We start from the raw sequence: 12,940 nt of genomic DNA on the forward strand, positions 1-12,940 counted from the left end.
TGCACACAGGCACCCATGCACACAGGCACACATGCACACAGGCACATGCCATGCACACAGGCACACAGGCACACATGCATACAGGCACACAGGCACCCATGCACACAGGCACACATGTCACAGGCACCCATGCGCACAGGCACCCATGCACACAGGCACCCATGCACATATGCACACAGGCACACATGCACACATGTACATAGGCACCCATGCACACAGGCACACATGCACACAGGCACCCATGCACATATGTACACAGGCACACAGGCACACATGCACACATGCACAGACGCACACAAGCACACAGGCACACATGCACACAGGCACACATGCACACAGGCACAGGCACACAGCACCCACACACAGGCACATAGGCACACAGGCACACATGCACACAGGCACACATGCACACATGCACACAGGCACACAGGCACACATGCACACAGGCACACAGGCACCCATGCACACAGGCACACATGCACACAGGCACACATGCACAGTTGCACACAGGCACACAGGCATGCATGCACACAGGCATACATGCACACATGTACACAGGCACACAGGCATGCATGCACACATGCACACAGGCACACAGGCACACAGGCACCCATGCACACAGGCACCCATGCACACAGGCACACATGCACACATGTACACAGGCACACAGGCACGCATGCACACATGCACATCTCTGGGATTCTATAAGGACTGTCTACAGGCCACCACTGAGGCAGCATAGCAAGACCAGGAAATGAAGGGAACATGGGGAGAGAAAGGAATCCCTCATTCCTAGAGTCTGACTGGGACATCTTCCCAGCTGAGAGTCGAGAATTTCAGCACAAATGATAAAATGTGCTTTGAAGAAGACCTCCACAGGCAACATCCCCTCTCTAGAGAAATATTTTCAAATAAGAATGATAAAATTGTAATGCACCATGCTTCAGGTCTACATACAAACAGATTCCATTTCCAGCATGAAACCAATAATGTGCCAGGAATTTTACAAATAAGACTATACATTTTTACTTACAGTAAGAACATCTCAACTTCTTCTGTAACCACTGTGACCCAAGGATCTTTACCTTATCAACTGTAAGCTCTTCCAACGCATCTCAGCAGCCGCCTTATGATATCCTTTAAAACTCCCTAGCAATGCTTTGAGGTGCAACTTCAGAAGCCACAGAAATCAGATCTATGTCTGCATAAAGTCAACTCTCCCTGCAGAAGCCCACTCTCACACTTGGCCCTGCCTTGTCTCTTCTCTGAGGGCCTCTCTTTCTATAACTCCACTCTTAAATATATGTTAAAAGCTCCACCCAATGACCCCCAGCTCTGCTTTATACTGGGTCATCCTGAAATGCTTTTCTGCTGTGAAGTCAAGAATCTCAGCTCCCCATGAATGGAGGTTTCTGAGAATAACGTATCATGCGCACTGGTGGCAGTGTGCACCTATGTCCCCAGCTTGAACCCCCAGTCAGTGACTCCATGAAAATTCAGGATTAGGGGAGATCAGAATATTTCTCTTAATAACATTGACATTTGAGGTAGGCATTGAGAGTGGCTTCATGCTTGCCAGATAACCAACGGAACAAAGAGCTTTGTGCACGTGCTCATGCACATGTGTATGTGTATGTGTGTGTGTGTGTGTGTGTGCCTGTGCCTGTGCGTGTGTGTGTCCTCATCTTCCCACTCCCCAGATTATCCATAGTACCAAGCAAGAAATCAGGCCAGGCACAGGGCTAATCAGGTAGAAGAGCTGGCCTTCAATCCTGATGCTCTGAGTTCAATTCCTGTGACCCCCTTGTGGAAGGAGAGACTGCTGAAAGTTATCCCCTGTCCTCCACATGTGTGCCATGACACATATACATGTGTCCACATACCTTAAAACATAAATGTAGAAAAGTCTGAAAAACAGTAGTTGCACAACTTTATGAATCTACTAAATACTGTTGAATACACACGCAGCCACACACACACAGGAAATCATGATGTTAGCTTCTTATGCACCGTCTAGGTCATTTATATCCAGAGATAATGGGAATTTGTAAATGCACATTTCCTTCCTGTGCCTGCCAAGCTGATAGTACCCATAGCTGTATATTTAACATTTTCATTTTATTTAAAGTCACTAGAATTATTATTCTGATAAATGACTCAGTGGTTGAGACTGTATACTGTTCCTCCAGGGAACTAGAGTTTAGGTCCCCACACTCATATCAGGCAGCTCACAACTCCCGATGATTCCAGCTCTAAGGAATCTGGTATTCTCTTCTGGACTCTGACTACCTGTGTTCATATGCAGTTACTCACAGACATAGACACATGACATAATTAGAAATAATAAAAGTAAATATAATAAAATAATATTTTTTCTCCTTTTGTTCTGTACTTTATCTTTCTGTCTCTGTGCTCTCTCTCTCTCTCTCTCCTTAGATACTGGGCTGGTCTTGAATTGGCAGTTCTCCTGCCTTAGCCCGGTAGCAGGGATAACAGGCGTGCACCTCTGTGCTTTTATTCCCCTTCAGATAGATGGACAATACTCTACCCTATAGATTAACACCTTTAACAACTCCAGTTGTATTGTAAACACTGAGCAGTTTGCTTTGCTACAATTACTAGAAGCAGAGTTTCAGGAGTTGGGGGCATGGCTCAGTCAAGCACTTACTTGTCATGCAAGCATGAGAAGTAGGGTTCCAATCTTCAAAAGACACTTAGAGCTAGTAGTAGTATTAAAGCTGTAATCCCAAAACTCGTGCAGTGAGATGATGGACCGGTAGAGGCAAGGGGATTCCCTAGGAGCTCATGATCCAGGAAAGCCTGGTGTACACAGGAGTGAGGAGACACTCTCGGAACAAAATAAAAAGCAAGGGCCTTGCACTTACACTCAAACACACACACACACACACACACACACACACACACACAGAGAGAGAGAGAGAGAGAGAGAGAGAGAGAGAGAGAGAGAGAGAGAGAGACGAAGCTGCAGTATAAATCTGGTGCTAATCATTTTCACATCATATCTATCTGTAGGGCAAATTCCTGAAGGTGGAATTACTAAGTGAAATGCTATGTATGTTTCATAAGCCTTGTCAAACTGTCCTCAAATATCGCACGGACACAGGCTCATGTCAGCAAGGAATGTGAGGATCTGTTCTCCACCCTCACTGCCTAGCACCCGCAAGGTTACTATCAGATTTTCGATTTTTGCTAACCAGATTAGTTTGCATTTCTTTAGTAATGGGCAGAGTGAAGCATCCTTTCAAGTGTTTGGGCCTCCTCTTTTTAAAGACATTTAAACAGATTTGTGTGTGTGTGTGTGTGTGTGTGTGTGTGTGTGTGTGTATGTGTGTGTGTGTGTGTGTATTACAGCATGTATGTGAAAGTCAGAGGATGACTTGGGGGAGTTAGTTTTCTCCTTCCACCACATGAATTTTGGGAAGGAAGCTCAGTTGTTCAGCTTGGTGGTTGTCTTAGGCTTGTATTGCTGTTTATAAAGACCATGACCAAAAGCAACTTGGGGAGGGAAGAATTTATTTAGCTTCCCAATCACAGTCACCGTGAATGGAAGTCAGGGCAGAAATTCAAGGCTGCAATCTAGAAGCCGGAATTGAAGCAGAAACCGTGGAGGAACACTGCTAACTGGCTGGCTCCCCTTGACTTACTCTGTTTCCTTTTTCATACGTGCCTTGTCCCAGGATGATATCACCTACAGTGGGCTGGGCCCTCCCATGTCAATCATTAATCAAGAAAATGCTCTGCAGAGTTGCCTACAGGCCAGTGTGATGGATGTTTTCTCACTCAGATGACCAAGCTCATGACCAACCTACCAACACCCATTTCCGTGGAGCTGGGAATGGCCTTGGGTTCCAGATTCTCTTTCCCCCCTCCACCTACTAATCTGAATTACAGGTGTGAGCTACTGTGCCCGGCTTTTAAAAGCGTTGTATATTGCTTTCTACATTGTAAACTTGTGCCAGGAGCTGATACCCCTCCCACTGGGTTCATTTCTGAAAAAAAAATATTTTTCTTGAAAATAGGGAACACATACAATTTTTTCAATTAGGAAAAAATAATATACACCAACTTACGTGTATTTTATATGTACTTCTTTTTCTCTGGTGATGACCAGAGGCAAAGAGAAAGGTACAAATCCACTCAAACGGCTCCTGAGAGGTTGACCGCCGTCCTAGGACTTCCTATCCCAAGTTCTTGCCAGATGTTCACTCTTCAGAAACACTGGTGATTTTTCATCTCTCCCGACTGGGCAAGCTCCTTTGCCTCGGACAAAACAGGAACCTAGCAGCTCGAACTTGCTAGAAACGTGGCTTCAGAATGCAGACGCCAGCTTCAGGCTCTGTGTCCAAGGGCGACCCCTGTCGGTGAGATTTCAATTTGCTCTTTTTCCCCCGACTTGAGCTTTCCAGGCTCCGGAGACTTACCGGAGGCTCACTGTTTTGCTTGTCTAGTAGAACGCTCAAGGTCTAGAGCCAACTCATGCAGCCTTGTCCTGCTTCTCGTTTCTAATGGTTTTCTCAGTTCCTAGAGGGGAAGTCAGTGAAACCCCAGGAAGTCAGGACTAGAGGCTTGGAACAGAGCCACAGGTGTGGCTTCAAACTCCGCACAGGCATGTGAGGGGTGGGGTGGTCAATAGGTGAAGTGAGATGACCTTTGTTTTAAGGGTTGGGTGTGGAATATGGCTGGCTGGCTGATGAAAGCTGCCACACTCGTGTAGTTTGTGGACGGCCGGCAATCACATTCCACAGGATGAGGTCTGAGGGATGAATATCCCAGGAAGGTGGTGGGAACTCAGTGCAGAGAGTGGAGGCTGGGTGTGACTCCATACCTCCCAGCCAAGAGCACCATTCATCCCTTTGGGGATCCTGGCAAGAACTTGAAAGCTATCAATTCATTTTGCAACTAGCCCCCACCTCTGCATTGATAAGTCTCGGTTTTAGAGAAGTGTAGACAGGAAATCCATCAGGTTCACATTGCCGGTATTCACCCAAAAAAGAATTACCCATCATACCCTGCCTGCCACAAAGGACTGGGTAGAAGTGCTGAGTGGATATGGCTGGAGAATCTGGTTTTAGACATATGGAGCCTGTCTGTAATTCATCAGCATTTTTCTTCCACCCCAGGCATTAGCCAATGATAAAGAAAACTGGATGCCAGAGGAATGAGCCGCATCTTGGAGAAAGCATGACGAAGCACTTCCCAGAGCCGGTCCCTTAAACAGGAGACTGCCCTTCATCTCTGAGATGCCTGTGAAGATGAGCTCCTCCCTTGCTTTGCAGCCTCTGATCTGTGCATCCCACTGGTTGGAGAGGGAGAGCACACATATGGCCCCAGTGAGGTGGAACCAAGCTCGCCTTTGTTCACTGGGCACAATGCTGTTACCCAGCCCACTCCTCATTGTTTATGGGCCCGGGGAATGGGTTCTTTAAGAAAGGGATTCAGTGAGTACGCATAATGGGAGGACTGGATAGGCACTTTACAAGGAGGTAGGTCCCAGTTTCATTCTGCTAGAAAGGAAGGGTCAAGAAATGAAGCCTGTCACCGAACCCTGTTCATGGCATACTTGGATGTCAAGGACAAACTGAGACTCTTGATCATTGCTTCCAACTTTCTAGAAAAGATCTGGAGGTGGAATGATGTGCTTCCCTGGTTCTAACACATGCCCAAAGGCTTCTGCCCAGAGGACCTAGCAAGGGCTTCCAAAGCTTCTGCCATGGTCTGGCCCTAAAGCCTGAACTTACATCCCTAAAGCTGGTGGCACTGCCTAGAATGAAGACGCTCTTACAAAGCAGTGAGCATAGGACATTGGCAGGCAGGAAGAAAGAAATCTGTATTTGGGGACTCTCGTTAACTGGAGGAGGGAGTTGAGTAATAAGTCTCAAAGAGGGACAGGATGTAGAATTGCAATCAAAGCTGTCATCTTAGAATTAAAATGAAATGGGGGAAAAAAAAAGAATCCCCAACACCTTTCGCCTTTTGCCAGGCTCAGAGTAGGTAAGTAGCTGGTGCTCAGGGCACCGGGTGCTGAGGAGATGTTAGGTGCTCTGTATGGGTCTATTTATTCCTACGGCAGAGAATAACTCACTGGTGGCACGGCCTTGTTTTGACCCTTGAGAACATTGGCCTGTCCAGGCACAGAGGTTCAGGGTCCTACCACTCTACATGCAGGAGAGCAAACACTTGCTAAGAATTGGTACCCATAAAATCTCACTGAAATCTTCTCCCCCCCGTTCTTGGAAGCCCAATGATGAAGTCCCTTGTTTATGGTCAAGTAACTGGCATCTGCAGGAAACTGGCACATGTGAAGTAACTCTACCATCCTTTCTTTTGGTGTGTGTGTGTGTGTGTGTGTGTGTGTGTGTGTGTGTGTGTGTGTGTCCCAGGGCAGAGGTCAAGGTGCCTGGAGTTTTGATACCGGGTATCTCTATTTTACCAGGACTGGCCAGCAAACCCCAACAATCCACCTGCCTCCGCTTCCCCAGCGCTGGAATTACAAAACAGGGCCATCGCCCAAGGCTTTTAAAATGTGGATTCTGGGAATTGAACTCTGTTTTTCAAGCCTGTAAGCACCGTAACGACCATCTCCCTAGCCAATGAACCCACTATCAAAACAAGATCTCCTCTAAGAGACCTCTAGAGCTAGGCGATCCTGGCTTCTGTTGCTATGTTGGCTTACAAAAGGGGAACGGGTTTGAAATCTAACAGCCTGAACGAAGAGTGGTCTGTCCCTTGGGGAGAGCACTGGGTAGAAGCCGCGCTTCCACTATAGCCCTCAGAGGTCCGCAGCGCTCGTCCTAGGCTCCAGCGCCCTCACCTGGTGGCAACGGCATGTCCCGGCGGCAGCTCTCAGGCTCAGGTCTGCGGCTCCCGGAGCGGCCGCCAGAGCCCGCCCGGGTCCAGCCCGCAGGCCGCCCACCTCGGCGAGTGGGAGGACGCTGCCCTGAGACAGGGGTGGGACAGGGGGGACGGGATGAGTGCGGGCGCCGGGGGCTCTGGTGGGGAGGAGTCAGCCCCGGAAGGCGACTATAAAAAGCGTCGGCTCGGGCTGGCAGCTCCGAGCTAGCTACTAAGCCAGTGAGCGCACGGAGTCGAGCGAGGAGCGCCTTCTGCGCTGAGTGGCAGTGGTCTGGTGCTGGGGGAGCACTGTGCCCGAGTGAGGTCGGAATCTTCACCCCACTTCCCGCGAGCTCCTGTCCCGCTTGCTTACGCTCAGGAGCTCAACGCGTGGGATCAGATACCAGACTCCGGGATGCTGTACTCCAGACCCCCGAGGCGTGGCAGGATCTCAGTCATCAACCTGAGGTAAGAGGACCGGAGCTAGGGCGCGAGGGCTGCTTGGATTAAGCCATGGGAAGGAGAGGAGAGACGGAATCCCACATCTCTTCTCTGTTTAGGTAGAACGTTGCCCTCCATCAGTCTGAGTGTCCAGTCTATTCTATGCTGTCTACCAGTGTGTGTGTGTGTATGTCTGTCTGTCTGTTTCTGTCTGCCTGCCTGTCTGCCTATGTGTGTGTGTGTCTGTCTGCCTGCCTGCTTGCCTTCCTATCCATGAATATATTGATGGACATACACCCCCGTCCTTCGTTTCTGAAATCTTTTACAAACGTCAGATGTTGAGGACACCATCGCCCGGGGAATGCATTCGACGGGAGGTGGATCTCTGCTTTGCTTAGCTTGTGCCCCTGTGAATGGCACCAGATGTTCACACAAACAACAGTGTCTCATGGAAGACAGAGGGTCCCTAGGCAGGTCTCACAAGGAGCTCCGTGCAGGGAACGCGCCTACCCTGTGGCTAATGGTGAGCTTCGCAAATCTGCACCTTGTCACGACCACGTAAGCAAGGTCTCCTGGGTCGCCTAGCCTGACTCTGCCCTCCCAGCGATACGCTGGCACCGGGCGGGAGGAGATGATCTGATGTTAGACGACCTCGGTGGTCTCTGCTGTTATTTAAACAAACACTAAGCTTGGCAGCACTGCCGGAACATTGGTGACCCCTGGCAACAGACATCATCTGCAAGAAGGTTCGCGCAAGATTGACAGAAAAACCAAGGTCTCCATAAGGCACAAACCTGAGTTGTCCACGGTTCTCAAGCTCTCCTCTCTGGGAACGAGGTCGGGCGACATCTCGGAATGAACCCCAGAGAAAGCGTGTGCTCCTGACAAGAGCGTTGCGCCGGTGTTACCCAAGAACTGGACATTCTACCCGCACCAGGTCTGAGGTTCTCAGTACTGCTCGGAACAGCCAACTCTGACCACAGGTAAGACCTTCTCTTTAAAACCAAGCTTTTGATGTGAGAGCCACGGCCTGACTGAAGCCCGTCCAGGAGACAGTGAGCCAGGGAGTCATTTCCATCTCCGCGGTCTGGAGAGGGACCCCAAGGCGCGCCCGAGGGAGGGGAATAGACTGCTCTGCGTGCCCAGGCTCGGCGCCACCATGGACAGCTCCCAGCTACTTCCGCCACTCGGGGCCTGTGGCCCCGAGTCTGGTGTGTTCAGGCACCTCCCTCACTGATTAAGGTGTTCAGACACTAGGAAGGTAGAGAGGGACTAGCAGTCTTGGAGGCCTAGGTATTTTTTCTGGAGGCACTAACCACTTAGGAGGGAGCCTACTTGGCCAGAGGCTGTGTTTTCTACCAGGTCCCAGCAGAGCTTGCATCTTTTTCTGTGTAGCCCCTTGATGTCACTAGGGGCTTCCTTTATATTTATGCGGCACCATAGGGATCCCTCAGAGGTGAGGCAGGTGTGAAACTTTTGTTATATGACCCAGACAGTGAGATAAATGTATATGTAATTAGGTACAGAACTAAACTACTTTCAGTGTGGGGAGTAAGGTCATTAAAAAAAATTAAACAATTTAATAAATATGGTAATGAATCAATCCTTTAATTTCATAGTTTATGAGAGAATGGAGGAGAAACCACACTTTAAAAATTACAAAGAGAGTGTCTGAGAGGGTGTATAAAGCAGCAATGCTCTTTCTGATCCTAAGGGTGTCCTCTAAAGCTGGACTCTTGAGACAGTTTCCAAAGGCTCCACACAGCCTGGTAGACGATGGTTCAAACAGATTACTTGGGACTAGGGTATTATGTCCTTCTTCTAGTCAGAAATGATACTGGATGGGCTCTTTTGTCAGTACCACCTATACTCAAACAAAGAAATGTATGTCCCTTTATTATAAAAAGTGTAAGAAATCAGGTCTTTTCTGCTTAGGACTGAAAGATACATATAAAAATTAATTTTAAAAAGAGAGGGAAAAGGCGGAGAGAGGGAGAGAGAGGGGGAGAGGGAGAGAGATCTGTGACTTTGGGAAAGTCAACTAAACTTATACTTGTTTCCTCACCTATAAGTGGGGGCAAGTGGGCTCTCTCAGTAAGTGGCTAGAGAAATTACTAGCATAAGGCAAAGCACTGAAGTCCGGTGCTGAGCACAGAGAACTCTGCTAAAATGGCCCAGATTACAGGTGCGTTTCAAAGCGCTGTGCATTTTTCTGAAGTGCTTACCCGGCCCGTGTCCTCTTTCCTAGCTTAGTAACTGGTTGGGAGTGGATCTACCACCTTGTTATCTTCACATTGGTGAAAGTGCTGAAGGAAGAGATGTGGACAGGCTTTTATGAGAGACAATTCAGTTCGCTGTTTCCCCACCTCCACCGCTTGGAGCAAATACTGTTTTTTAAACAAAGAAGTAGGCCATTTTCAAGACTTCATTTCAGCCCTTTGATCTAGACTAGCGGTTCTCAACCCGTGGGTTACAACCCCTTTGAGGAGGGGAGGGAGTCGAGTGACTGTTTCACAGGGGTTCCCTCAGGCTACAGGAAAGCACAGATATTTACATTATGATTCCTAATATAAAAAAGTTACAGTAACAAAACTTACAAACAAAATTATGAAGTAGCAATGAAAATAACTTTATGGTTGGGGTCATAGCATAATGGACTGTATTTAAAGCATTTCAGCAATAGGAAGGTTGAGAACCACTTATCTAAAGATTTGTTTATTTTATGTATACAAGTACACTGTAGCTGTCTTCAGACCAGAAGAGGACATCGGATCCCTTTACAGATGGTTGTGAGCCACCATGTGGTTGCTGGAAATCGAACTCAGGACCTCTGGAAGAGCAGTCAGTGCTCTTAACCGCTGAGCCATCTCTCCAACCCGAGAACCACTTATCTAGATAGTCTTTTCTTTCTGACTTTTCCCCCATGTGATCTGGTAAGGAGCCTCACTGTCTTTCTGAGGCACAGCACCCCTGGGATGCAGGTATGGAGGGTCTCCAAGGCCTTGTTTCTAGATACTTCTGGTTAGCTGCAGAAGAAAGGCTTTAGTCTTCTCAGACATGGAGTGGTCATGTTGGACAGTCTCTGTCATCTTTGCATTTTGCTTAGACATGACAACCTGGTCAAGACTCTTGACTCATGATATTTTGGTCCATACTGGGTTTGGAGGTGCCCTGCATTTTGGGGTTCTGTCTTGTAAAAGCCACTAGCCCTATGACACACCACAGAAATTTGGATACTGGACCCATAGGCACACAGTATTGTAGGTAGGTTTTTCCCCACAAAGTGTGCATGCACATGTGCATATTTCTGCCAGCTTCCCATTCTGATGAACTCAGATTTTCCTTCCCTCCTTCTCTCAATAGATCAGAAGGATTCTTTGTTTCCTCCACTTGAAAGGGATGAAGTCCAGGAGCATCCCGCAGATGCTGGGAGTTTTTCTGTGACTCTCCTCAGCTGGTGATGTCACTACAACAGAAGTGTATTCCCAACTCATGCTGAAGTCTGGGCTGTCTTCTTTGTGCTAGTGTCCAGTCTCCCGGGTCCCTGTGGCTTCCAGGTAAGAAAACGACTGAACTACAGAACACTTGTGGGAAGCAAGGCCAATGAGGGGAGGAAGCTGCATGGATGGGAAGAAGGAGCTCATCATTAGTTCTGTAGTGTTCTGTCTGTGGTAACCCTGTCTGAGTTTCTGGGACAGATAGATCAGATGGCAAAGGTTGACATTTGATGGGAAAGGCAGCTCTAGTTATTGTCATTGTCTCCTTTGAATCCTGAGGCATAAGTGACGCCTTTTAGTCCTGTGTGCTGTTGGCAGATCAGCACCATCATGTGGACTAAGTGCACTTTGTATTTTATCTGTAGCTCAAAAGACACCTACTGGCATGGAGGTTGGCTTCCCATGGGAAACAAAGTTATTCTTGTGAGCCTCAGCCACAAGATTCCCTAACTGTGACAGTCTGGGTGACATGTATCTTTGTGCATGGTGGCAAATACACAGGTATTTGCAGAGCGATGGGTCAGCTGTCTTTGCTGGTTTTCATCACTCTGAAGGCAGCTTCAGTTTCTTTGGAAGGGGGACTACAAGGGCCTTGCTCGCTTGACTCTGGTTGGGTTGGCAGCCATTGGGAGTGGGTCCTGGGGAAGTTCTCAGGCCCGTGTGTTTCTTTCTATTGTCTTGTCAGCTTCTCAGCATGATCTTCACCTCCTCCAAAGCTATACTTGTTGGAACTTTGCAGATTTGGTTAGGGTGGTGGCTGTCATGGTGATTTTTATTAGTCTCCGCACCTTGCTGTCTAGCCACTCCCTTGGGGCCATCCTGGCCTCTTTGGCAGGTTTCTCAGTTTTCCCTTTATCTTCTCTCTGCCCCAGTGCCAGGCTTTGTTCTAGCCTAGGTCTCTGGCAGGGAGGCTGCTTGCTGAGAAATATCATCAAATATACATTATACTGCTCTGTAGTCCCTCGGTGCCAGGAAACACAACTTACCCACCCAGAGGGAGAGGAGTGCCTTCCTGCCCCTGTTATTTTCCAGGGCCTGTCCCCAGACTCTGCTTGGCTGCTCTAGGTTCTGCTTGGCTCCAGGAAGCTAATATGGGCTTCCCTTCCCAGACCTACAAGGGAGGGGTCCTTTGGAAGCCCAGACTTCCCCTGCAAAGGCACCCACTCTGAGCAAGAATTCCTCCCCCCCCCATCTTAGACAACAGAGCTCCTTGCCTTGGGAACTCACTAAGACATTCACTCTGAATCTCCTGCAAGGGCAATGAGACCACAAGATTACCCACAACTTTATAGTGCTTTAAACAACGGCTTTGGAAAGAACTATGCATTTTTTCTCCATCTGTTGAGGAACTTAGCCACCAGGCATTTTCTACTGCAGGGAAGTCAAGACTAGAGGCCGGTGGCTTTGCCGTGCAAAGCATTGATGGCAGGCAGCTGTCTGTCCCGTTTCTAGGTGGTATAAGGGGACAGGAAGTCCGAAGGCTTCTTCAGCAGCCTACTGCACAGCTGTCTTGGTTTGAACTGAGGGGTTTGTGCTATTGGCAGAGTCTTTATAGCTGCAGGAAATGGGGCTGAGGACATTATGGTGAACATGAAAGTGGGACTCAGTCTTCCTTTCATATGGTTGTACTTCTCAGAAAAGATGGCGGCCACTGGAGCATTCCTCGGAGATTAGAGGATGATGGCCATTGTCATTTTCCTCCCCATTTGGACTGGCAGCCAGATCTTGGGCAGGGTCCTTGGCTCTCCCCATCCTCTGCTTTCTTACTTTCTTACATTAAAGGAACATCCTGAGCTTGAACATGTAAATAAGCTACAGGGAGGTTTGAGAAAGCATGGTTCTGGTTCAGCAGATGAGGGTCGGGCTTTGGGAGGCCTGCATTTCTAAGTAGCTCGGGGGAAGCACTTCTGGTTCTCCCACTGACTTTCTGTGATTCCGACTAACTCACTTTGTTGTCATATAAGTCACTTTCTGATGTCCTAAGTAGATGGACCCAAGCTGGTCCGTGACCTCTTAGTGACCTTATGAAGACCTTTCAAAATTCCCGGAGATAATTATGGTCATTCCTAAGCTGTCTTATCAGCAGACTAAATATCTTGAACCTCCTTTCCATGTCATAATGAATTTCTCCAAACTCTCTGGACCCAGTT

General features: G+C 48.3%; 1 protein-coding gene across 1 annotated transcript in view; it reads left to right on the plus strand.

The window, feature by feature from the left end:
- Positions 1-7,100: 7,100 nt before the first annotated feature.
- The window catches only part of Cemip (cell migration inducing hyaluronidase 1), a 153,763-nt gene continuing 147,923 nt past the window's right edge, over positions 7,101-12,940 (plus strand). The window contains exon 1 of the mRNA XM_032893289.1: positions 7,101-7,320. Within this exon, the coding sequence (XP_032749180.1) occupies positions 7,268-7,320 (53 nt within the window). The 5' untranslated portion in view covers positions 7,101-7,267. The remainder of the gene's footprint in view (positions 7,321-12,940) is intronic.

The sequence above is a fragment of the Rattus rattus genome, chromosome 2 (assembly GCF_011064425.1).
Source record: "Rattus rattus isolate New Zealand chromosome 2, Rrattus_CSIRO_v1, whole genome shotgun sequence".
NCBI classification, from domain to species: Eukaryota; Metazoa; Chordata; class Mammalia; order Rodentia; family Muridae; genus Rattus; species Rattus rattus.